Source organism: Salarias fasciatus, chromosome 19 (assembly GCF_902148845.1).
Source record: "Salarias fasciatus chromosome 19, fSalaFa1.1, whole genome shotgun sequence".
NCBI lineage: Eukaryota > Metazoa > Chordata > Actinopteri > Blenniiformes > Blenniidae > Salarias > Salarias fasciatus.
In genome coordinates this window covers 541,897-563,748 of record NC_043763.1, presented here as the reverse complement: position 1 = coordinate 563,748, position 21,852 = coordinate 541,897, and the positions used below count along the sequence as shown (strand labels likewise).

Sequence of the window (21,852 nt, the reverse complement as noted above, 5' to 3'; positions counted from 1 at the left end):
ACAAGGCTTCATATGGACGCCACTGGCCGTTCTTGTCAGGGGGTGAACTGCCCTCTACCGTGGGGTGTGTGTCGCCACTCCACCAGAGCAGTGTCTACAGGAGCCAAAGCGCGGCACATGAGACTTACAATGGACATTCATTGGTTTAATTTATCTTATTAAAGGTGTAATACAACATTTTGATTTCCGGGTGGATCACCTAAATAATTGGTGGGTCTGTTTGTCAATCATTCTGACGAGCTGCTTTCGTCAGGCGGTTCTCCGTGCTGGCGCCCAATCAGCTTCTCCCTTTTGCGCATTCAGAGTGTTTATGTAGCCGGTGAGCTTCTGAGCTAGTACTGACCGATGGCGAGTCTGACATAATGAAACTGTAGCTGTTTCGGAAAACAAAAGCTTTATTTATGAGCGAGGCGGATCGCAGAAACTGTACAGAGCCGTGCACGCCGGAGAAGAGGAGATCGCGTTTCCTGGGAGAAGCAGGAGAGCCGGGCGATGGTCTGGAGCATGGCGTTGTTCAAAAAGTGAGTAACAGACGTGGGGCTTCGTCTTTTCGAGAAAATGTTGTATTCCACCTTTAAAGAACTATTTTTACATTCAGAGTCTACTTAGAGCTTTAAGATCAGAATGCTGTTATTTTGTTATTTGGATGACGGTAATGTTTGTTTACACTGCAGACTGCAGAGTACTGAGAGTGTATTAAGAATGTTTTTGTTATGATAGTTAAGTTGAGGAAAGTTTTATTTACTCCAGATAATGCAAATTGGAACTTATATGGTGACGTTTAGTGGACCCTCCCTCTGAGAGACACAGGGATGGGTTACAGGAGTGGACCGGCATATGGGGACGGACAGAGGCTTTGCAGTTTTCTCACTGCAGCTGTACATGAAAGTGAAGTTTTCCGTTGGTGACTCCTGAACGAAAATCATGTTGTGGAATTGGAATAAATTTTATTTCGATTTCTTCATTGCAACGGAGAGGTGTTATTGCCAGTGGAAGCAGCCATGACAGCGCGAGTAAAGTAAGCATTGCCCTGTGGACCGTGGCTCCCACAGTGTCTACATCTCGGGCCACCCTGAGGGGAGCATCACCGGAGGACACACAAGCCACGGCCTCCTGGGCCACGCGGCACTTCTCTGGGTTTTTAGCGTGATCGCTGCCACTCCCCATCCACTGGGCTTCTCAGTGAGGCTGGTCTCTGGGATTCCTCATGACGACGCTGGTATACATCATTCAGTGTCTTCAGCACCGCCTTCTGTCTTCGTCTATCTTCTCGCCTTCCGTCAGGAGGGATGAAATAGAACCAGAGTTACGAATGTAACTACGGTTCTATGAATCCCCGATGACCGGCAGAGCGCTCTGTCTCTCAGAATCCTCATGATCACACGAAAAGATTCTGTAGGAGCCAAGAGAGGAAGGAAGGAGAGAGGGAAGGGGGATGAAAGAGAGGAGATGAGGAGATGGAAGGAGAGTGAAGTTGGGGGGTGAGGAGGGAGGGAAGGAGAGAGAGAGAGAGAGAGAGAGAGAGAATATTCAGAAATACAATGAAAACATTTGAAAAGGAATGATCTTAATGTTGTGAAGAAAGAAAAGATAATCAGTCTGAGAGGAACATCAACTTCCCTCTGGATGCCGTTCAGAGTCCTTAGCATCATAGCAAGCAGCACAGCACGTATAGAGGATTACTACTGCAACAACACATCATCAGTAGGGTAAAACTAAACTGTTTCATGACGGTCTAACTCCAGCTCACGTTCCCTTTCAGTGGATGAGCAATGCTTGGTGAATTCTGCTTCACAATGACAGGAAGAGCCCACATCCAAGGAAGCATAGCGATAGCCCTGCTGAGAAAGTTAGCAGAATGTACGTCAAAATGAAAACGCTGCAGATCACATCCATAAACTGAGTGGAAACTACGAAGATAACGTGAACTGAAGTCATCATTCAATGCAGAGGAAAGTAAATGTAACTATGTTCAAGAGCAACTCCATCCATGACGCCAAATCTACTTCCTTCCAGCTTCTAACGCGTCCGCAGCAACCACCCGAGCAACAAGGCAATAGCAGCGTGGCTACTATGTTCTTCCAGCTGAAAGCACAGACGCCAAAACGAATGAACGATGGTTTGTGTTCATCAACTGACAGGAGAATATGGGAATAAAGTGGACATTTGTTGCTAGAAAAGTTGTCAAAAAAAAGGCAAGTCTTCAAACTATCTTTAAATGCAGCATTTTCCACCGAAACTAGAAGAGGTGTCGCCATGTCTTTAATGGGAGCAGCAGAGAGACGCAGTCTGGCCTGAAGACGTGTCCAGAGGACAGACTGAGGGTCAAACAAAGCTCTGGGACTCTATCTTGGCAATTTTGTGGCATGTCTACAAAATGTGCTGTGGACCAGTGTCGGTCCTACGCTGTCTGGGGAGACGGTCGCTGTGCTCCATCAGCTCTGCTCTTCCTCCAGACACAACGCAGAGCCTCATTCTGCTCATCCCTGATGGGAGGAAAAGAAGAATGATGAAGCACTTTTCCTCTTCTCTGGCCTCATTCTGCAGCTTTACTCTCCTCCTCCTCCTCCTCCTCCTCCTCCTCCTCCTCCTCCTCCTCCTCCTCCTCCTCCTCCTCCTCCTCTTCCTCCTCCTCCTCCTCCTCCTCCTCCTCCTCTTTTTCCTCCTCCTCCTCCTCCTCCTCCTCCTCCTCCTCCTCCTCCTCCCCCTCCTCCTCCTCCTCTTCCTCCTCCTCCTCCTTCTCCTCCTCCTCTTCCTCCTCCTCTTCCTCCTCCTCCTCCTCCTCCTCCTCCTCCTCCTCCTCCTCCTCCTCCTCCCCCTCCTCCTCCTCCTCTTCCTCCTCCTCCTCCTTCTCCTCCTCCTCCTCCTCCTCCTCTTCCTCCTCCTCCTCCTCCTCCTCCCCTCCTCCTCCTCCTCCTCTTCCTCCTCCTCCTCCTCCTCCTCCTCCTCCTCTTCCTCCTCCTCCTCCTCCTTCTCCTCCTCCTCCTCCTCCTCCTCTTCCTCCTCCTCCTCCTCCTCCTCCCCCTCCTCCTCCTCCTCCTCCTCCTCCTCCTCCTCTTCCTCCTCCTCCTCCTCCTCCTCCTTGGATCTAGCAGTCAGTCTGCCCTGAAACAAGACTCCATAGGAAGACATCAAACATTTTCACAGCTGAGGACAATATTGAGTGACACTGTGTCACAAACACAAATAAAGGAAGTTTTTCAGACCCTGAAACATTTGGTCAGACAGGTTTCTGCAGCTTACGCCTCATTCATTTATGGCTATGCAGAAATACAACAACATGCATCAACTGAGCACAGAAGGAGAGTTTCTTCACTGGCGAACAATCTGTATTCAGAAGAGAAGCTCTGCAGAGGAGCAGGAGGGGGAATCAGGGCAGTGGATCAGCAGGGTGCGCATGCTCATAACACACACACACACACACACACACACACACACACACCTCTTGTCTGTGGTAGAAGTGTCATCATAGCTGTTTGCTGCTGTCTTCAGTTTTATCAGTGAGTCAATAATGACTGTTTTCTGTGGACAGCAAAGCACAGCGAGAGCATCTGTAAGTCTTTTTAATGTGTCACTGCGACGGGATGTGATGATTAAACATTGTATGTGTGTATGTGTGTGTGAGTTGCAAACTGCATTCATACAGACAGCAACTGTCCTGACCATGCACAGACATGCATGTACACACACATTCATCAGCGCAGGCTCTCTAACAGGACGCCTCATTCAGCCTCGCCAAACCAACCGCTGGTACCAACACTGCTGCAATCTAGGCCAAGCTATTTATATAGCAAGCAGCCAAGAGCGGGCACAGAGCTGAAGGGATGACGAGGATGTGAGGACAAAAGAAGGTCTGCAGGGTGAAGAGACAGATCCAGGGGGGGACGAGGGGATGAAGACAGTAATGGCGCCTTTCCACCAGTCCCTGCTTGGTCCTACTCCTCAGGGTTCAGCCCTGGTACCCGCACATTTCCTTTACATTTTAGTACCTTGTAGCAGGTACTTTCATGGTCCCTGCTTGGCTGAGGTTCCAAGCGGGCCGAGAATGTGACGTCAGCAGATGCCGTCCACTGATTGGTCAGCGCGTGACGTCAGTGCTGAAAAATCGACCCGGCAGAGGAGAGGATTCAGGAGCACACTGCACCGGGACAGGGTACCGGGAAGCCTCCGGTGAAGCTGCTTTAGCCTGATGGAGCCAACCCAGTTTCATGGCAACTTGTGCTATGAGTGGCGTAAATTAATCTACTGAATCGCATCCAGAGCATGATTTTCACAGTTTTTCGTGTCCCACGCCTCTCTTTAAACTAAAGCATTTCAGTGAGAGTCGCCTGGCCACGCCCCCTCACATAAAGGAGGCATATGCTAATGTTTCTTTTATCCAGACACTCAGACAACAGCCCGTTTTACTGTTATTGCCCTGTCCACACTGAAGGCAACTTTAAAGATGAACAGGAACATTCTGGAAACATCGCCATCGCATCCATTCAAATATAAAAGGGGAAAAAATGATCCATGGTCGAAGTACATATTGGCGATCTACGTGGTTACATTCTGGGTTGAAATGTGTTCAGTAGGGAGTAACGCCACATATCAAAGCGAGTTTGATCGGGGACGAACGGTCATGCAGCGCAGGGCGGCGCCACGACGGGCCACCGGCTGCCGACAGCTCCGCCGTGGGCGGCCGGCTGCTCCGCTGCTCCCCCGCTCCCCGGCTGGGCTGTGCAGCCTGCGCCGTGCTCCCCGGTTGGGAGGCTGGAGGACAAACTGGGCCCTGGCCCACCCCCCCTGTGGCACCCAGTGCAGACCATCCCAGAAGAAATCCACCACTTTCTTTAGAATCTGAGCCAGGGGCCTGGAGGGGGGTCTGCCGGCGAGCTGGAGCCACAGCTGGGATGAAACCAGCTGATTTAAAACCAGGACTCTGCCTCTGAGGGAGGAGCCAGCTGTACCTGCGGAGCTTACCCTCCACCTTTTCCATGATGGTCTCTCAGTTCTTCTGAACAAAATGCTGTTGACTCAGCATATAAAGCCGTCCTTCTTACACCTTCAGTGTTGTGGATGCACTGGCAGCTCCGCCCACGTCCAGCTGTCTGGCTGCAGAGACCTGAGGCTGTTCCTCAGGAAACCCTCCACCCTCCACCCTCCACCGTCTGTGCTCACTCTTTCCTGATTTAGGAATTGTGTGTTGGCCTTCCTGGGAGTGGGAAACCCAGATCCAGGGACTCCTGAACCAGGGACATAGCACAGTGCGCATGGAGACAGCAGTCCAGAACAGCCTGTGGAACAGGAACAAGCTCGCTCAGCTGGTGTCACCTGTTCAACACAGCAACGACAGAGATGATCCTCAAACAGGAACATGGATGAAAAAGAAGAACAAGTGCTGTTATCTTGTCATCTGAAGAGCTTTTTGTCAGAATGGAACCGCAGAGCAGGTGGAACATTACCGGCTAGTGTCCAGGATAACATGCAGACTGCACAGAGCATCATGCTGACCTTCAGTCTGCTGAGCTCCCGTCTCCTCACGCTCACCCTCCAGGGTCCACACCCAAAAATACACCGCCCTCACACTGAGTGCATGTATTATCTGAAGACATGAACACACTCTCATCCTCTGCCATGCTATGTTTAGGCCCTGTTCTCCAGCTGCAGCAGCTCCAGGTCAGCTCACCACATCCTCCGGTCACCGAGTCGGCCAATCAGACGGCCCGGCCACACTGAGCACTTCCTCTTCCAGTCAGGCTGCTAATGCAGCCCGGTGGGGTTGGGGGGGGGTATTCACTGAGGCCCCTGCTCAGGAACTCATATTCCAACCAAAAAAGGTTCTCACACGGGAGAACTGAGCCTCAAAGAACTGAATGGAACATCTAAAGGAAGAACACTGAGGACGTTCTGCTCCAGAATAAAGTCTGCTCTGCTCACAGTCCTCTCAGATGGTTCATCAGTTCATACTGGAGGATCTCATCAAGTTCCACTTCAACACAGTCAGCAGCGTTCTCTATCAACAGAGTTGATAATCTGCATCAGAGAAGCGCTGATCACAAATGATAATGTCTGGATGGGTCAATCCACAACACAGAGAAATGTCCAGGATCTATTAATCCAGCTTCAGAGTCCAGGATCTATTAATCCAGCTTCAGAGTCCAGGATCTATTAATCCAGCTTCAGAGTCCAGGATCTATTAATCCAGCTTCAGAGTCCAGGATCTGTTGATCCAGCTTCAGATTCGGGGTCATGGGTCGTCATCCTGAGCAGCCACGGTCACCTCTGCTGTTCAGCTGATGTGCTTCTTCTTTGCTGTGGCGCCATGGCCGACCTCCAGAGGAGCGTCTGGGTTCTGCTCCTGCTGTTGGATGGTTCTGGTCGGACCCTGAGGAGAACTCAGCTGGGCTGGGTTGGGATGAGACTGACAGACACTGCTGGAGCTGTTTCAGGAAACACTCAGGTCTTACTGAGCTCACAAACCCTTCCGGCGGATCACAGCCCACACAGCACTGTGTGGAACCACAGCGAGAGAACTCAGAGTGAGAACACACGGCAGCAACACATCTGCTCTCTAACCCGCATTTTCTCACCTGTTCTCCAAGAGAGCTGTTCCTGATGGAAGGACTCACGCCTCTACACTCTGACAGTGTCTATAGTAGACGCCATGGAGGTATCCACGGCTCCACACTGTGGGGGTTTCATGGTTCTACACTGTGGGGGTATTTGAATTTCTACTCAAAGGTGTGATTGTTGATTGAACGTCCATCCATCTACTGTCAGATCTCAGTGACATGAGGACAAGGTGCTTGTGGAGTGAGGTGGACTTTACTCTGCACCTCTTTATGGTGAGTTAACAGCCTCTTCTAAATACCAGGACAGAGGCAGGAATTCCAGAGAGATCCATGGACCACAGACGGATGAGATGCCATGACTTCCGCTGATATACTGAAATGCCCAGTTTTTATCACAGAAAGGACAAATGCAGACATGTTCCAACCTGTGCAGGTGTGTATTGATGAGTACAGGGTAAAACAAACCAACAGCGAGCATCTCGTCTCGACCAGCTGGAAAACATCCTGCTGCTGCCTGGTCCCGTCCTAATCCCACAACTCTGATAAAAGCAGAGTTCTATTTTTAGCTGGACTTGTTTAATTGAAGCGTATGGAAAATATTCCATTGACATTCTCCCTGAATGTGTGTGGGTGGTGTTTCTACTGAAAAGCTTGAAAAGCTGCAGCGTGAAATGCTGAAATGCAATGAAGTGAGGAGGCAAAACCACAGGTGGGGGGGGGGGGGGGGGGGGGGGGGGGGGGCTGTTCCAGGGCTGCTCATTCACAAACTCACACAGCAGGAGGGGTCCATGCAGAGGGCTTCAGCGCCAGATTTCTTCTTTCTGCTCTACATCAAGATAGAAACATGATAAACTGAAGGCTGAGGAGGGAGGAGGGCTGAGAAATATTCCTGTTCTAACAGATGGGCAGAGGACGACTGGGACTGTGTTGAGAGGCCAACACAGTAAAGAGAGGTGGGGATCAAAATAAAACGGGAAGGGACAAAACAGATAAGACACACACGTGCCTTATGCCATTTTCCCGCTGGAACCAGCAGGTCGACCCTCTAACAATCACCTTTCCCACCGGTATCAGACACAGAAGAACCTGACTGCCCCCCTCCTGTCCACCACGGGGGAAATGACATTGGCCCAGTCTACAGGTGTTTTTCAGTCCGATAGAAAACAACCATATTAAACGTATTTGCGATCCATGTTCAGTCCTGGTTCTGCAGGGTCCTGTGACAGGAGGAGTGTCTCAGGGAACGTTCAGGTCTTCACCGTTCAGCAGCAGTCCTCAGAGCCCAGCAGTGTTTTTATCTGCTGATATCTGATCAATAATATCTCCAGGACACGCTGCTCAGAGAGCTCCTCCCCCAGCCGGAGTCCCGCCCCGCCCGGCGCCACGTTTGCTGCTTCCAGCATGTGTTGACAGGAATCCGTCTCTCGTTACCATGGGAACCAGTTAATCCGGAACACCGGGCGGCGGTCCGCTGGTAGTCTACCACCGAGTTCTTTCAACACCTGCCTCCATCTCTCCTCTCCAGTGTTCGTTCTGTTTTTGACTTCCCTGTTTCCTGCTTCCTGTTTCCTGTCACATCATCACGACACTCCGTATGGAACCTTTAATCCGCTCTGCTGTCAGCAGCTGTTTATATGAGACACGGAGCAGATTCTCAATCAGCGTACCCGACCTCGAACAATCGAATCTGAAGTAAAATCCGCTCTGAGTGAAGCGGATCCACTTCACCTACAGTCCCATCAGGAGGGGGTTTTGGGCCCCTGTAAACGTGCCTAGTGTTACCTTCTGATCAAGCAACTCAGAACCAAAGTCTGTGACAATGTCCCAGCAGGGCCATCAAGGAACAGGTAGGGGACCCTGCAGACCGGGTACCAGGTAGCAGGAGGGGTTGTGTTGGGCGCAGACAGAGCAGGTGCCCACTGCTCCTGAACATCCTGGTCCATACCGAACCGCCAGAACTGTTGTCTGACCACAAGAAGGGTCCTCCATGCCTCAGGGGGCTAAAAATCCAATGAAGAACAGGCCTAGTGGAAGAACTGGGACCTGAGGGTCTGGATCTGGAGGAGGAGAAGGGATGTGTGACTTTTCCAAAGTCTGCTGGGGAAAGGAATGACCTGATCTGAAGAAACTGTCACAGCTGAGCAAAGCAGGACTGGACCACCCTGGTCACCTGACAGTCAAACCAGACATGTATATACACCTCCAGCTGTGGTTCTGTTAGCGGCTGTGGTTCTGTTAGCAGTCCTCCAGCTGTGGTTCTGTTAGCGGCTGTGGTTCTGTTAGCGGTCCTCCAGCTGTGGTTCTGTTAGCGGCTGTGGTTCTGTTAGCGGTCCCCCAGCTGTGGTTCTGTTAGCGGCTGTGGTTCTGTTAGCGGTCCTCCAGCTGTGGTTCTGTTAGCGGCTGTGGTTCTGTTAGCGGTCCCCCAGCTGTGGTTCTGTTAGCGGCTGTGGTTCTGTTAGCGGTCCCCCAGCTGTGGTTCTGTTAGCGGCTGTGGTTCTGTTAGCGGTCCTCCAGCTGTGGTTCTGTTAGCGGTCCTCCAGCTGTGGTTCTGTTAGCGGCTGTGGTTCTGTTAGCGGTCCTCCAGCTGTGGTTCTGTTAGCGGCTGTGGTTCTGTTAGCGGTCCTCCAGCTGTGGTTCTGTTAGTGGCTGTGGTTCTGTTAGCAGTCCTCCAGCTGTGGTTCTGTTAGTGGCTGTGGTTCTGTTAGCGGCTGTGGTTCTGTTAGCGGTCCTCCAGCTGTGGTTCTGTTAGCGGCTGTGGTTCTGTTAGCGGTCCTCCAGCTGTGGTTCTGTTAGCGGTCCTCCAGCTGTGGTTCTGTTAGCGGTCCTCCAGCTGTGGTTCTGTTAGCAGTCCTCCAGCTGTGGTTCTGTTAGCAGTCCTCCAGCTGTGGTTCTGTTAGCGGCTGTGGTTCTGTTAGCGGTCCTCCAGCTGTGGTTCTGTTAGCGGTCCTCCAGCTGTGGTTCTGTTAGCGGCTGTGGTTCTGTTAGCGGTCCTCCAGCTGTGGTTCTGTTAGCAGTCCTCCAGCTGTGGTTCTGTTAGCGGTGAGATAACAGATGAGATTTGTGGGATGTGTTCACACTTCTGCCAGAAAGTCATCCGTAGAATTTGGAAGCCCTGGCTCTCTCTCTCTTTTGTGTTTTTTTGTAGTGGATAGTATTCTTTGTGCCTTGCCAGAGGCACAAAGAATTATTTGGAAACTCAAAACAGAAGTTGTTGTGTAATGCACAGGAGGGTATTTGTGGACAAATATTTCAAGAACAAAAAGTTTGTCAATTATTGAAAAAAGAAAGCCCGTCACCACCTTGACTGGCTTCTGGTTTGTGGTTCAGAGTCCTTAGCAACCAGCATAGCAACCAGCAGAGCCACAGCTCCACAGCGGATGCTGTCAGAATGCACGCAGGAGTGTAACACTGCAGCTCACATCCATAAACCGAGTGGAAACTATGAAGACAAAGACTATATCTGTCTCTAGAGAAGCACTCTGTAAATTATGATGCAGAGGTTTCTCCTTTCTATAGTTTTTTTGGGTTTAGAAACTATTTCAAAGATTGTGTTCTGTTTTGAAAATCAAGCTGAACTCATTAATCAGTGCAGAGAATGGTATTTATGGTTAAATGTAACTATGAAGTGCAACTCGCTCCGCTAAAAAAACCCACTCCGTCAGTCCTCGTGTCCGTGACATTCTTCACATGGCCACTAGGAGGCGCTCGATGTGAAAAGGTACCCCATTGTTATAACTTCAGGCATTTTATGTAGAATATGAATTTAAAACAAAACAAAACATCAAACTATGTAGTGGGGGCTTCCAAATGTTTTAGGAGGGCTTCAGTGTGTCTGAGAAGATGCAACAGGAACAAATCAGTGGGACACCTCCATCTTCATTTATTCTCCAAAGGCACATCCATCAAAAAGGAAACGTCTCCTCCTGGCGTCATTTCCCCGCCCCCTGCTCCCTCGAGCCAATCACCTGCTAACTCACTCTCAAGGTGCATCAGGTAACTCTAACGTGAAAGAAACTTCAGAACATCCTCCAACCTTAAACAGCTTTAAAATGACAGCACAGATCTTCTAAACATTTACAATGTTCACTAATGGAGGAAGAAGTGGAACGAAACATCAAGAACACAGAGCAGGAGGAGAGGACAGAGAAGACATCACCAATGCTAATGCTATGCTAAGCTAGCCAACAAAATCAAACAGTGTAAAAGACTGTGATGATTTTTTTAGTTCTTTCAGCAGAACTGTTACAACTGTTGAGCCTCAAGAACGTCGACTGACCATGTTTATATCCTTAATGACTTAAATAGCAGCCTGCAATGACATTTCAAACCAAGAATGTTTTCCGGTTCTCCAAATGCAGAGTGAGTATTGATTGACCTGTAGCAGTCTCAAAGCAACAGTTTTCTCAGGTAACATAAATCCAGAAATAAGAGACATGCACCATTCAACACAGTAAATCAAAGAAAAAAAACAGCAGCAGGTAACAGACAGTGAGTTGTTGACCTCCAGGTCCTGGTCTGGGCGGTCTTCTCTGACTGTCATAGGTCCTTGATGCTGAGCAGTGGCTCCACCAGCTTATTGTGGACATGCATTAACCCTGCAGAGGAAAAATGAAACATCACTGCCACGGCTCATTATTAACCAGTAGAATTCCCCAGTGAATCACAGGATGCTGTCAGAAGCACAGCTATTGGTTGGTAGTGGTGTAGTAACAGAGACAAACATGCAGCTGAAACCCATTCATGACATGTCTCCTGGTGAAGGCAGCAGTGGACCCGTCTCATTGAGGACAACATAGTGTCTGGTCAACATGGTGGACTGCCACCCAGCAGAGGGCGCTGCAGGAGCTACTGCCCACAGGAAGTGACTCTACCTCTATTCCATAGTGGCTCTACAGCTCCTCTATAGTGACTCTACAGCTCCTCTATAGTGACTCTACAGCTGCTCTATAGTGACTCTACAGCTCCTCTATAGTGACTCTACAGCTCCTCTATAGTGACTCTACAGCTCCTCTATAGTGACTCTACAGCTCCTCTATAGTGGCTCCTCTATAGTGACTCTACAGCTCCTCTATAGTGACTCTACAGCTGCTCTATAGTGACTCTACAGCTCCTCTATAGTGGCTCCTCTATAGTGACTCTACAGCTCCTCTATAGTGACTCTACAGCTCCTCTATAGTGGCTCCTCTATAGTGACTCTACAGCTCCTCTATAGTGACTCTACAGCTGCTCTATAGTGACTCTACAGCTCCTCTATAGTGACTCTACAGCTCCTCTATAGTGGCTCCTCTATAGTGACTCTACAGCTCCTCTATAGTGACTCTACAGCTCCTCTATAGTGACTCTACAGCTGCTCTATAGTGACTCTACAGCTCCTCTATAGTGACTCTACAGCTCCTCTATAGTGGCTCCTCTATAGTGACTCTACAGCTCCTCTATAGTGACTCTACAGCTGCTCTATAGTGACTCTACAGCTCCTCTATAGTGACTCTACAGCTCCTCTATAGTGACTCTACAGCTGCTCTATAGTGGCTCTACATCTCTTCTATAGTGACTCTACAGCTCCTCTATAGTGACTCTACAGCTCCTCTATAGTGGCTCTACATCTCTTCTATAGTGACTCTACAGCTCCTCTATAGTGACTCTACAGCTGCTCTATAGTGACTCTACATCTCTTCTATAGTGACTCTACAGCTCCTCTATAGTGGCTCTACAGCTCCTCTATAGTGACTCTACATCTCTTCTATAGTGACTCTACAGCTCCTCTATAGTGGCTCTACATCTCTTCTATAGTGACTCTACAGCTCCTCTATAGTGACTCTACAGCTCCTCTATAGTGACTCTACATCTCTTCTATAGTGACTCTACAGCTCCTCTATAGTGACTCTACAGCTCCTCTATAGTGACTCTACATCTCTTCTATAGTGACTCGACAGCTCCTCTATAGTGGCTCTACAGCTGCTCTATAGTGGCTCTACAGCTCCTCTATAGTGGCTCTACAGCTGCTCTATAGTGACTCCTCTATAGTGGCTCTGCAGCTCTTCTATAGTGGCTCTACAGATCCTCTATAGTAGCACTACAGTTCCTCTATAGTGACTCTACAGCTGCTCTATAGTGGCTCTACATCTCTTCTATAGTGACTCTACAGCTCCTCTATAGTGATTCTACAGCTCCTCTATAGTGACTCTACATCTCTTCTATAGTGACTCTACAGCTCCTCTATAGTGACTCTACAGCTCCTCTATAGTGGCTCTACAGCTGCTCTATAGTGGCTCTACAGCTCCTCTATAGTGGCTCTACAGCTCCTCTATAGTGGCTCTACAGCTCCTCTATAGTGGCTCTACAGCTCCTCTATAGTGGCTCTACATCTCTTCTATAGTGACTCTACAGCTCCTCTATAGTGACTCTACAGCTCCTCTATAGTGGCTCTACAGCTGCTCTATAGTGGCTCTACAGCTCCTCTATAGTGGCTCTACAGCTCCTCTATAGTGGCTCTACAGCTCCTCTATAGTGGCTCTACAGCTGCTCTATAGTGACTCCTCTATAGTGGCTCTGCAGCTCTTCTATAGTGGCTCTACAGATCCTCTATAGTAGCACTACAGTTCCTCTATAGTGACTCTACAGCTCCTCTATAGTGACTCTACAGCTGCTCTATAGTGGCTCTACAGCTCCTCTATAGTGGCTCTACAGCTGCTCTATAGTGACTCTACAGCTCCTCTATAGTGACTCTACAGCTCCTCTATAGTGACTCTACAGCTCCTCTATAGTGACTCTACAGCTGCTCTATAGTGGCTCTACAGCTCCTCTATAGTGACTCTACAGCTCCTCTATAGTGACTCTACAGCTCCTCTATAGTGACTCTACAGCTCCTCTATAGTGACTCTACAGCTCCTCTATAGTGGCTCTACAGTTCCTCTATAGTGGCTCTACATCTCTTCTATAGTGACTCTACAGCTCCTCTATAGTGACTCTACAGCTCCTCTATAGTGACTCTACAGCTCCTCTATAGTGACTCTACAGCTCCTCTATAGTGACTCTACAGCTCCTCTATAGTGACTCTACAGCTCCTCTATAGTGACTCTACAGCTCCTCTATAGTGACTCTACATCTCTTCTATAGTGACTCTACAGCTCCTCTATAGTGGCTCTACAGCTGCTCTATAGTGGCTCTACAGCTCCTCTATAGTGGCTCTACAGCTCCTCTATAGTGGCTCTACAGCTGCTCTATAGTGACTCCTCTATAGTGGCTCTGCAGCTCTTCTATAGTGGCTCTACAGATCCTCTATAGTAGCACTACAGTTCCTCTATAGTGACTCTACAGCTCCTCTATAGTGACTCTACAGCTGCTCTATAGTGGCTCTACAGCTCCTCTATAGTGGCTCTACAGCTGCTCTATAGTGACTCTACAGCTCCTCTATAGTGACTCTACAGCTCCTCTATAGTGACTCTACAGCTCCTCTATAGTGACTCTACAGCTGCTCTATAGTGGCTCTACAGCTCCTCTATAGTGACTCTACAGCTCCTCTATAGTGACTCTACAGCTCCTCTACAGTGGCTCTACAGTTCCTCTATAGTGGCTCTACAGCTGCTCTATAGTGGCTCTACAGCTCCTCTATAAAGGCTCTATAGCTGCTCTATAGTGACTCTACAGCTGCTCTATAGTGGCTCCTCTATAGTGGCTCTACAGCTCCTCTATAGTGGCTCTACAGTTAAAGGTTAACAACCCGCAGCCTTGAAAGGCACAGAACACAGATGACCTTAAATGCATCTTAAATTCAAGATCTGATTACAATTCATTTAGTTCGTCTCTAACTTTTTGATGTGTTTCTATTCCATTGCATGGTGATGCTGCTGGGATTGTGGATGGATAAACAAAGGGATGGATGGATCGACAGATGAATGGATGGATGGATAAGTGGATGTATGGAGAGACACGTATTGTGAATGTTTATCATGTGAAAAGGAAAACGTTTCATTGGTCATGATTCTTGCAGATCTCTGTCCTCTGTCCCCCTGCAGCTGGTACCTTTGAAGTATTTGACTGTTTTCACTCGCAGCTCCAGGGTGGCGTCCTCGTCGCAGATGAAAATCGTGCGCGGATGCTGCTGGAAGGCCGAGACGGTCCACATGTGGTTGACTCCCTCCTCAATGGCTTTGTACAGAGCGAAGGCTTTGTGAGCGCCTGTGATGAGAATCAGCACCTGAACACAACATGAGGGTCAGCGTGGGACCGACTGAACGCTGCGGGAACTGAACCCAGAACGGGCGGGGGAGTACCGACATTTGAGTTTCATTCAGGGAGGTGAATGTAAAAACTGAAGTGTCCACTGGGTGGCGGTAGCTCTGATCAGACCCCTGTCATGGTGTCTGGTGGACGTGAGACCCTCACCTCCTTGGCATCCATGACAGTTCCGACTCCCACCGTCAGAGCCATGGTGGGCACCTTGGACAGGTCGTTGCCAAAGAAGCGAGCGTTGGCCACGATGGTGTCCTTGGCCAGTGTTTTCACCCTGGTCCTGGAGACCAGACTGGAGCCGGGCTCGTTGAAGGCTATGTGTCCGTCGGGCCCGATACCTACGGCAGGAGAGCAGCGTGAGAGCACGCCAGCCGCCGGAGGCGTGCGGGCCGTCTGACCTCTGACCTCCAACGAACAGCTGGATTCCTCCAGCGTCGGCGATCTTCTGCTCGTAGGCCTCACACTCCGCCTCCAGGTTCTCTGCATTCCCGTCCAGGATGTGCGCGTTGGCTGGATCGATGTCAATGTGCTTGAAGAAGTTATTCCACATGTAGGAGTGGTAGCTCTCGGGGTGAGCTCGCGGCAGACCTGCAGAGTGGAGAGCTACAGCTTTTCCTGGGATCATTAAGGAACAGGTGGAACAATATTTCAGTACAAACCAATTTGGATTACACTCGGAAGACCACATGAACCTTTTTGGAATAATATTTCATTACTGCCTGAGAAAGAGTACAAACACAGTCTGAACTCATCAAACCTGCCTCCAACTGTCTGACAGCAGTAAACTGGTCAACATGCGAAACCAAAGGGGAATGACTGGTGTACAGACGTGGAGTTCCCCACACGGGCTCACTCTGGACGGGGACAAGGACACTCAGCCAGGGGGACAACTGTCCTGATGCAACAGTCAGTGTTTTCTGAGCAGTATGAAAACCATCTGGATTTCTTCTTAGACCGCTCTCAGAACACTGGCTTGGTTATCAGACTGCACATGAAGAATCCATCCAAAACTCAATTTTTAGCATCATTCTAAATGTGGTGTGAAGGCCCTGCTTTGACCTTTGAACTCCGAAGCAGGGAAACAGTCACACTGCCCCCGACAGGTGGCAGACGGTCACAGTTCGGCCTCGGACTCACCAACATATTCATCCATGTTGAACGTTTTCACATATTTGAAAGAAAGCTCCCCTCTCCTGTAGAACTCAATCAGCTTCAAGTAGCAGCCGTAAGGAGTGCTTCCTGAAAGAAAGCACCCCACACATCAGAGGGCGTGTGTGTGTGTGTGCGTGTGTGTGTGTGTAAGTGTGCCCTACCTGTAGGCAGGCCCAGGGTGAAGTAGCGCTCGGCGGTGGGCTGGAACTGGATGATTCTGTTGCGGATGTACTTTGCGGCCCACTCGCTGGCCAGCTCGTAGTCGTCCAGGATGACCAGCCTCATTGCTTCAGCTGCAGGACACACACACACACACACACACACACACACACACACCGATATTACCTCTGCATCCACAGCGGTCCAGTCCACAGTCTAGTAAAGAAATGCGATGGTAGGATGAGAAGAGGGACTGCTGGCGTGGCGGACTGATGAAGGCTGCCTGTGTTGCCACCAAGTGGACCAGAAAGTCAGAAACTGGTCAAAACATGTTCACCGATGAGACGCCAACGTTTTAATGCTTCAACATGTTTTCATTCACACCGTCTGGGTTTGTATTCTGTTGAATCTGAGCGTCGCTTCACTGTATGAATGAACCCAGTGTCTGTAGTCTGTCTTCTCTGAAGTCTGTCTGTAGTTCGTCTTCTCTGAAGACTGTAGTCTGTCTTCGCCCTGGTCTCCTGGCCAGCTCCCTCCAGACTGACCGTTGTCCAGGATGTCCAGGTGGACAGAGTGTCCCTGCTGTTGTCCTGGCCCTGGGCTGGCTCCTCTCTGCAGTGAGACACGCCTCCACACAGGGAGTCCTGGTCCAGGACGGCCGTCCGCTCTGGGACTCCCTGCTGAGGCTGTCGAGCTGCCGCTGCGTCCCCGTCCCTCTGTCCTTGCTCTGTCTGCGCTGTCCTGAAGCACTGTGTGTTTTGGAAAGTGCCAGACGAACACACACCATAAACGTGTGTGAACCTGCAGGTGTTCACATTACCAGACGGTTCAGGAAGTGCAGGAACCTGAACCACCGGTCCAACATGTGGACACACCTGGTCTCTGAGGAAGCTGGAACATCCAGCTGCTCCACGTTTCTCTTCACTACAGACTTCATCTGGAGTTCTGATGCCTTCAGTGTGAATAAAGGAACTGGAGAGAGGAGCAGCTTCCAGGGGCTCTGCAGGTTTCTGGTTGTTATGGTGACAGTACAGCATGCAGCCCCATCCCCACGTGACCCCGCAGAGCCTCCGGTCAGACAGTGGTGATCAGAGACCAGGACCAGAGACACCATGAGGACGAGACTGCGTCTCTCTGCAGACCGAGTCCCTGGAAACTCAAGACAGAGTGACTGAGGAAGAGGACGGTCCTGTGGGGCCTGGACAGAACAGAGACATGCAGGCAGCGTGGGACAAGTTTGGTTTTGCTCCAGACTCAGCAGTTATTACTGTAATTACTCATTACCAGGGGGAGAATAGTTACTATATCAGATCACAGCAGCAGACGGGCTGAGTCCATTTAAACGGAGCCGCTAGTTAAAAATGACGTTAAAAGTTCCACTCTTCTTTTTAAACACTGACTTCTCCAGTTATCCCTTTATCTTAAGTTAAACTCTTTATTAATATTATATTTTCTCATGAAATCCAGTCTGAAGCTCTCCAGACATGAACGTTAGAACGTTTCAGACAGAACTAACGAGAACCGGTCCGGAGCTAACGCTAATGCTAATGCTAGCAGGCTAACCACACCGGAAACCGTCGCCAGGCACCGCGAACTGTCCGTAGCATCCTCAGTTTGTGAAATGAGCCCAACTCGAGTAAAAGGAGGACAAAGTGAGGAGTTTACCCGCAGAAACAAGAGTTCAGAGATCCGGTCGGCTACGGAAGCCCGCACGCTCCAAAACACATCAACTGCGATTTCCACCACACCCGCCTTCAGGAGCGGTTCTTCTCTCCGTTCTTCTCCGTCTCTCAGGAGGGGAGCGCTGCTCTGCCGCTCCGGGCTGCCTGCCTGCTCTGCCTCCATCAGCACTTCCTGCTCCTGCTCCACTTCCGGCTCCACTTCCTGCTCCGGTGCAGAGAAGGACGCCGCTCTGGTTGTCATGGTGAATCTGCGACTCTGGGATTGATGGGTTTCACCTGGTCTCCAGTCCCGGTCTCCACCTGGACCCGGTGGCTGTGGTTCTGGATCACGTGGTCTGAAACCTTCTTTCCAGTGTTGCTGAGAACTGAGGCCCTGATGGAGGGGGGTGAGGGGGTGAAGCGGTGGTGGAGCGGGGTGAGGGGGTGAAGCAGTGGTGGAGCGGGGTGAGGGGGTGAAGCGGTGAGGGGGTGAAGCAGTGGTGGAGCGGGGTGAGGGGGTGAAGCAGTGGTGGAGCGGGGTGAGGGGGTGAAGCGGGGGTGAAGCGATGAGGGGGTGAAGCAGTGGTGGAGCGGGGTGAGGGGGTGAAGCGGGGGTGAGGGGGTGAAGCAGTGAGGGGGTGAGGGGGTGAAGCGGGTGAGGGGGTGAAGCAGTGGTGGAGCGGGGTGAAGCGGGGGGTGAAGCGATGAGGGGGGTGAAGCAGTGGTGGAGCGGGGTGAGGGGGTGAAGCAGGGGTGAGGGGGTGAAGCAGTGAGGGGGTGAGGGGGTGAAGCGGGGGTGAGGGGGTGAAGCGGGGGTGAAGCGATGAGGGGGTGAAGCAGTGGTGGAGCGGGGTGAGGGGGTGAAGCGGGGGTGAGGGGGTGAAGCGGGGGTGAAGCGGGGGTGAGGGGGTGAAGCAGTGAGGGGGTGAAGCGGGGGTGAAGCGGCCACATGGACCCAGCAGAGCTCGACAGGAGGAGGAGCTCCATGAGTCCGGCGAGGCGGCGGGACTGGGACTGTCTGCACCACAGAAGCTGGCCTGCTGAGACCGGGTTCAGAGCCGTCACGTTGACCTGAAGGTCCAAGAGGAGACGTCCCTGACTGCACGGCAGCCTCCAGGACGGAGGACGGCTCCACCCCGCTCCCACTGCACACCGCACACCCCCGTCCAGGAAACACCAGCCATGACAGACGTTCACCACTTCAGTCCTCGTCCATCTGCTACGAGACACTCTCTCTTCTGCTTCCATTACGGTTTAAAAAACCTTCAGTTTCTCTCAGTCACTTGTGAAGCTGCACATCGGAGAAAATAAAAATACAAGCTCGAAGGTTTTCACACTGGCTTCACTCTCTAACTTTCCCTTACTTGGTAAAAACTCGCCCGCCTGCTCACATTTCCTCTCTTCAAACTGAAAACAGCAAATTCAGCAGAAAATGTTTTTCCCGCAGCTGTCGACCAACAGGACTGACTTCTGGAGAAAAGTCACAGGACAGACCGTCAGCTCAGAGAGTGTAACATTTATTGGTGTAAGAGGAACATTTACAACAGAATCCCAGTGGATGTTGAGGAAGCAGCAGGTGTGTGTCCGTGGTGCAGAATCCAGCAGTCACAGCTGCAGTGTGGTCCATGCTCCTCTCTGCAGGGGAACTTCCTGCTGGTCCCATCAGGACAGACACTGCAGACAGCCGGGACGAGACAGTTCAAAGGTCCACGCTAGTCTTTCTTCTTGTAGTCCTCCAAGTGGGCCAGGATCCATCCCGACGGTCCCAGGATGGCCAAGCTGAACATGCCCATTGCAACCACGGTTTCCTGAACAACAAGTAAACAACAGACAGTCAACAAGATGCAACATCTGCATGTTTCCCATCAGTGAGCTGTGAAGAGCAGCGCAGCTGTACTGCTGGAGCACTGGCTGGAACTGAAGAACACACACTGATCTGTCCTCATGATCAGCACACACTGCCCATCCAAACAAATATGACTGCAGCTCCTGAACAGCCTGTCAGCGCTGACAGACGAAGCTGGAGTGTTTCAGAAACACCTGATGCTGCGCTGCAGAGGAGGACGCTCAGTCACGACGCTTCAGTCCCTCCAGCACAGCTGGAGACACCCTGAGCCACGGCCACACTGAACTGCACTGAAACATTCTCAGTGCTGTTTACACTGCAACTCTACTGCAGACATCGTGCGTGTGAATGTCAGAGGTCAAAGTTCAGCTTTGTGGATGAGTCCATAGATATCTTATAGAACACTAGATACCTCGTCTCCGCTGCTGGCCAATGAAGCCGGACGTCCGCAGAGGTCGGCCATCTTTGTACGGGAATCTGGCTCGCTCATGACATCGTGTTGATGAGACATGAACTGCTTAACAAGCTGTAACTTGCTCAAATTTTTACCGATTTTCAAACAGTTTGGTTTGTAATAAACATCAAATCTCTGTTAATGACATGACAGATGTTTGATGAGTATGGCATGCCTTAAATATATATAATAAATATATATCATATCCTGAATATTCATAATAATCTTCATATTAGGCTCCATGTTCAAATCCTGACACTGAGATATATTTATAGCACTTATGAATAATTTAGACAAGCCATACATGTCCATATTTTAGTTTTGGTGAAAATATTTTAAGACGTGGCAGGGCTGTAGTGGAGGCTGAAGATAAACTATTTACCCACCTGAAACTTCAGAAATACTTAAATCTCATGAACCTCATTATATTGAATGTATTATATTATTTTTCATTAATATATAACATTAAACAGTAACCTTCCACATTATTAAATCTATTGTGAATGTATAATGTCCCCCCATAGATTATTTAAACATGAAATAGTGCACCAGAAAACACATAATTTAAAAAATATATTTAATTAGGCATTGTAAAAATGTATAAAAGGAGCTCAGAAAGTTTCAAGTCAAATAATGGAATTACAGTCACAATATAATTAGGCAAACAAATAAAAGGCAACTGAGTGAATCTCTTGATCAATCAATTTTTATATAACTCAGAGTCACAACAGCAATTGCCTTATAGTGCTTTAAGATGTTCCATTAAAAAAATTCAGTGAAATAAGAGTATTAACGTCTGCACAGATCATCAACCTTACATTGCGTTCCACAGAAACTCTGACAGCTTTCCCGTACAAACATGGCCGCCCTCTGCGGACGTCGTGGACTCTGCCGTGAGGCATCTAGTGTTCTATAAGATATCTATGGATGAGTCCTCCACCTTCACCGTGCTGCTACAGTCACCCGATAACAACACAGCAACTATGACACCTGTCCACAGTGAAACAGTCTAATAGCTGAGAGATCTTCTACTGTAGGAGATAAAACAGTCTAATAACAGAGAGATCTTCTACTGTAGGAGATAAAACAGTCTAATAACAGAGAGATCTTCTACTGTAGGAGATAAAACAGTCTAATAACAGAGAGATCTTCTACTGTAGGAGATAAAACAGTCTAATAACAGAGAGATCTTCTACTGTAGGAGATAAAACAGTCTAATAACTGAGAGATCTTCTACTGTAGGAGATAAAACCTGACCTCCTCCTTCAAGGGCGAGTGGAGGCTGCAGCTAGCAGCGCTAGCAGCGCTAGCAGTGTTAGCAGTGTTAGCATGCAGTGTCTGAACGCTAAAAGTGACGAACCAGTGGACCGATCTTCTCCTTGGCCGGCCTGGTGTACAGATGAGCCCTCTGAGAGGCGGCTTGTGTCCGCAGGACGGGGACAGCGCGGCGGACAGCTGTGCTCAGAAGTCCCGACATGTCGAAGAGTGTTTGAGTCCGATGACGCAACAGGAAGTGGCTCTTCTTCACTGGAGGAGGACTGACAGCGGTGAGCTCTCTACTGCCACCTGTCAGAGCCAGCGTGTCCTACACTGGTAAATGCGGCGAGGCGGGCGTCCCCTCACTTCAGGGCATGTTTCTAAGACGTGCAGCAGCCTGCTGAACGTGAGCCAGACCGTGGCTGTGGCGGGTCGTGGCGCCTCCAGCATCTCGGCGCTTCGCTGGAGCTCTCCCGGCGACTGGCCTCGGCAGTTTGAGGCAGCTGCCACAGATCAGCGGCTGCAGGTTGAGCTGCT

General features: G+C 50.0%; 2 protein-coding genes across 8 annotated transcripts; both read right to left on the bottom strand.

The window, feature by feature from the left end:
* Positions 1 to 3,406: 3,406 nt before the first annotated feature.
* Positions 3,407 to 18,029, bottom strand: LOC115407042 (glucosamine-6-phosphate isomerase 2). Of its 7 annotated transcripts, none has more exons than XM_030117373.1 (9): positions 17,763 to 17,972; positions 16,973 to 17,295; positions 16,482 to 16,846; positions 16,100 to 16,380; positions 15,924 to 16,025; positions 15,192 to 15,374; positions 14,940 to 15,124; positions 14,577 to 14,732; positions 10,411 to 11,149 (listed from the first exon to the last, which is right to left on the bottom strand). In XM_030117373.1, exons 4-8 carry the CDS (start codon positions 16,221 to 16,223, stop codon positions 14,598 to 14,600), a joined length of 729 nt encoding a protein of 242 aa, XP_029973233.1. In that variant the 5' UTR covers positions 16,224 to 16,380; positions 16,482 to 16,846; positions 16,973 to 17,295; positions 17,763 to 17,972; the 3' UTR covers positions 10,411 to 11,149; positions 14,577 to 14,597. The 7 variants fall into 7 exon arrangements, 6 of the variants coding, with proteins under 6 accessions (XP_029973233.1, XP_029973232.1, XP_029973229.1 ...); XM_030117372.1 differs by having other exon boundaries at positions 14,577 to 14,751; positions 17,763 to 17,966; XM_030117369.1 differs by having other exon boundaries at positions 14,940 to 15,374; positions 17,763 to 17,977.
* A 1,225-nt stretch (positions 18,030 to 19,254) lies between these two features.
* LOC115406481 (cytochrome c oxidase subunit 8A, mitochondrial-like) lies at positions 19,255 to 21,626 on the bottom strand. Its single transcript, XM_030116556.1, has 2 exons — positions 21,419 to 21,626; positions 19,255 to 19,566 (listed from the first exon to the last, which is right to left on the bottom strand). Exons 1-2 carry the CDS (start codon positions 21,533 to 21,535, stop codon positions 19,471 to 19,473), a joined length of 213 nt encoding a protein of 70 aa, XP_029972416.1. The 5' UTR covers positions 21,536 to 21,626; the 3' UTR covers positions 19,255 to 19,470.
* Between the last annotated feature and the right edge of the window lie 226 nt (positions 21,627 to 21,852).

Bases quoted from the DNA above. Each gene is read 5' to 3' on its own strand.
- LOC115407042 (XM_030117367.1), bottom strand. From the start codon at position 18,020: ATGACAACCAGAGCGGCGTCCTTCTCTGCACCGGAGCAGGAAGTGGAG. The intron at 17,296-17,762 runs GTAAACTCCTCA...TGTTCTGTCCAG, and splicing joins CTGAACTCTTGTTTCTGCGG to GCCCCACAGGACCGTCCTCT. The intron at 16,847-16,972 runs GTGTGTCCACAT...CAAAACACACAG, and splicing joins CCAGCTTCCTCAGAGACCAG to TGCTTCAGGACAGCGCAGAC.
- LOC115406481 (XM_030116556.1), bottom strand. From the start codon at position 21,535: ATGTCGGGACTTCTGAGCACAGCTGTCCGCCGCGCTGTCCCCGTCCTG. The intron at 19,567-21,418 runs GTTCGTCACTTT...CTTGTTGTTCAG, and splicing joins AGGAGAAGATCGGTCCACTG to GAAACCGTGGTTGCAATGGG.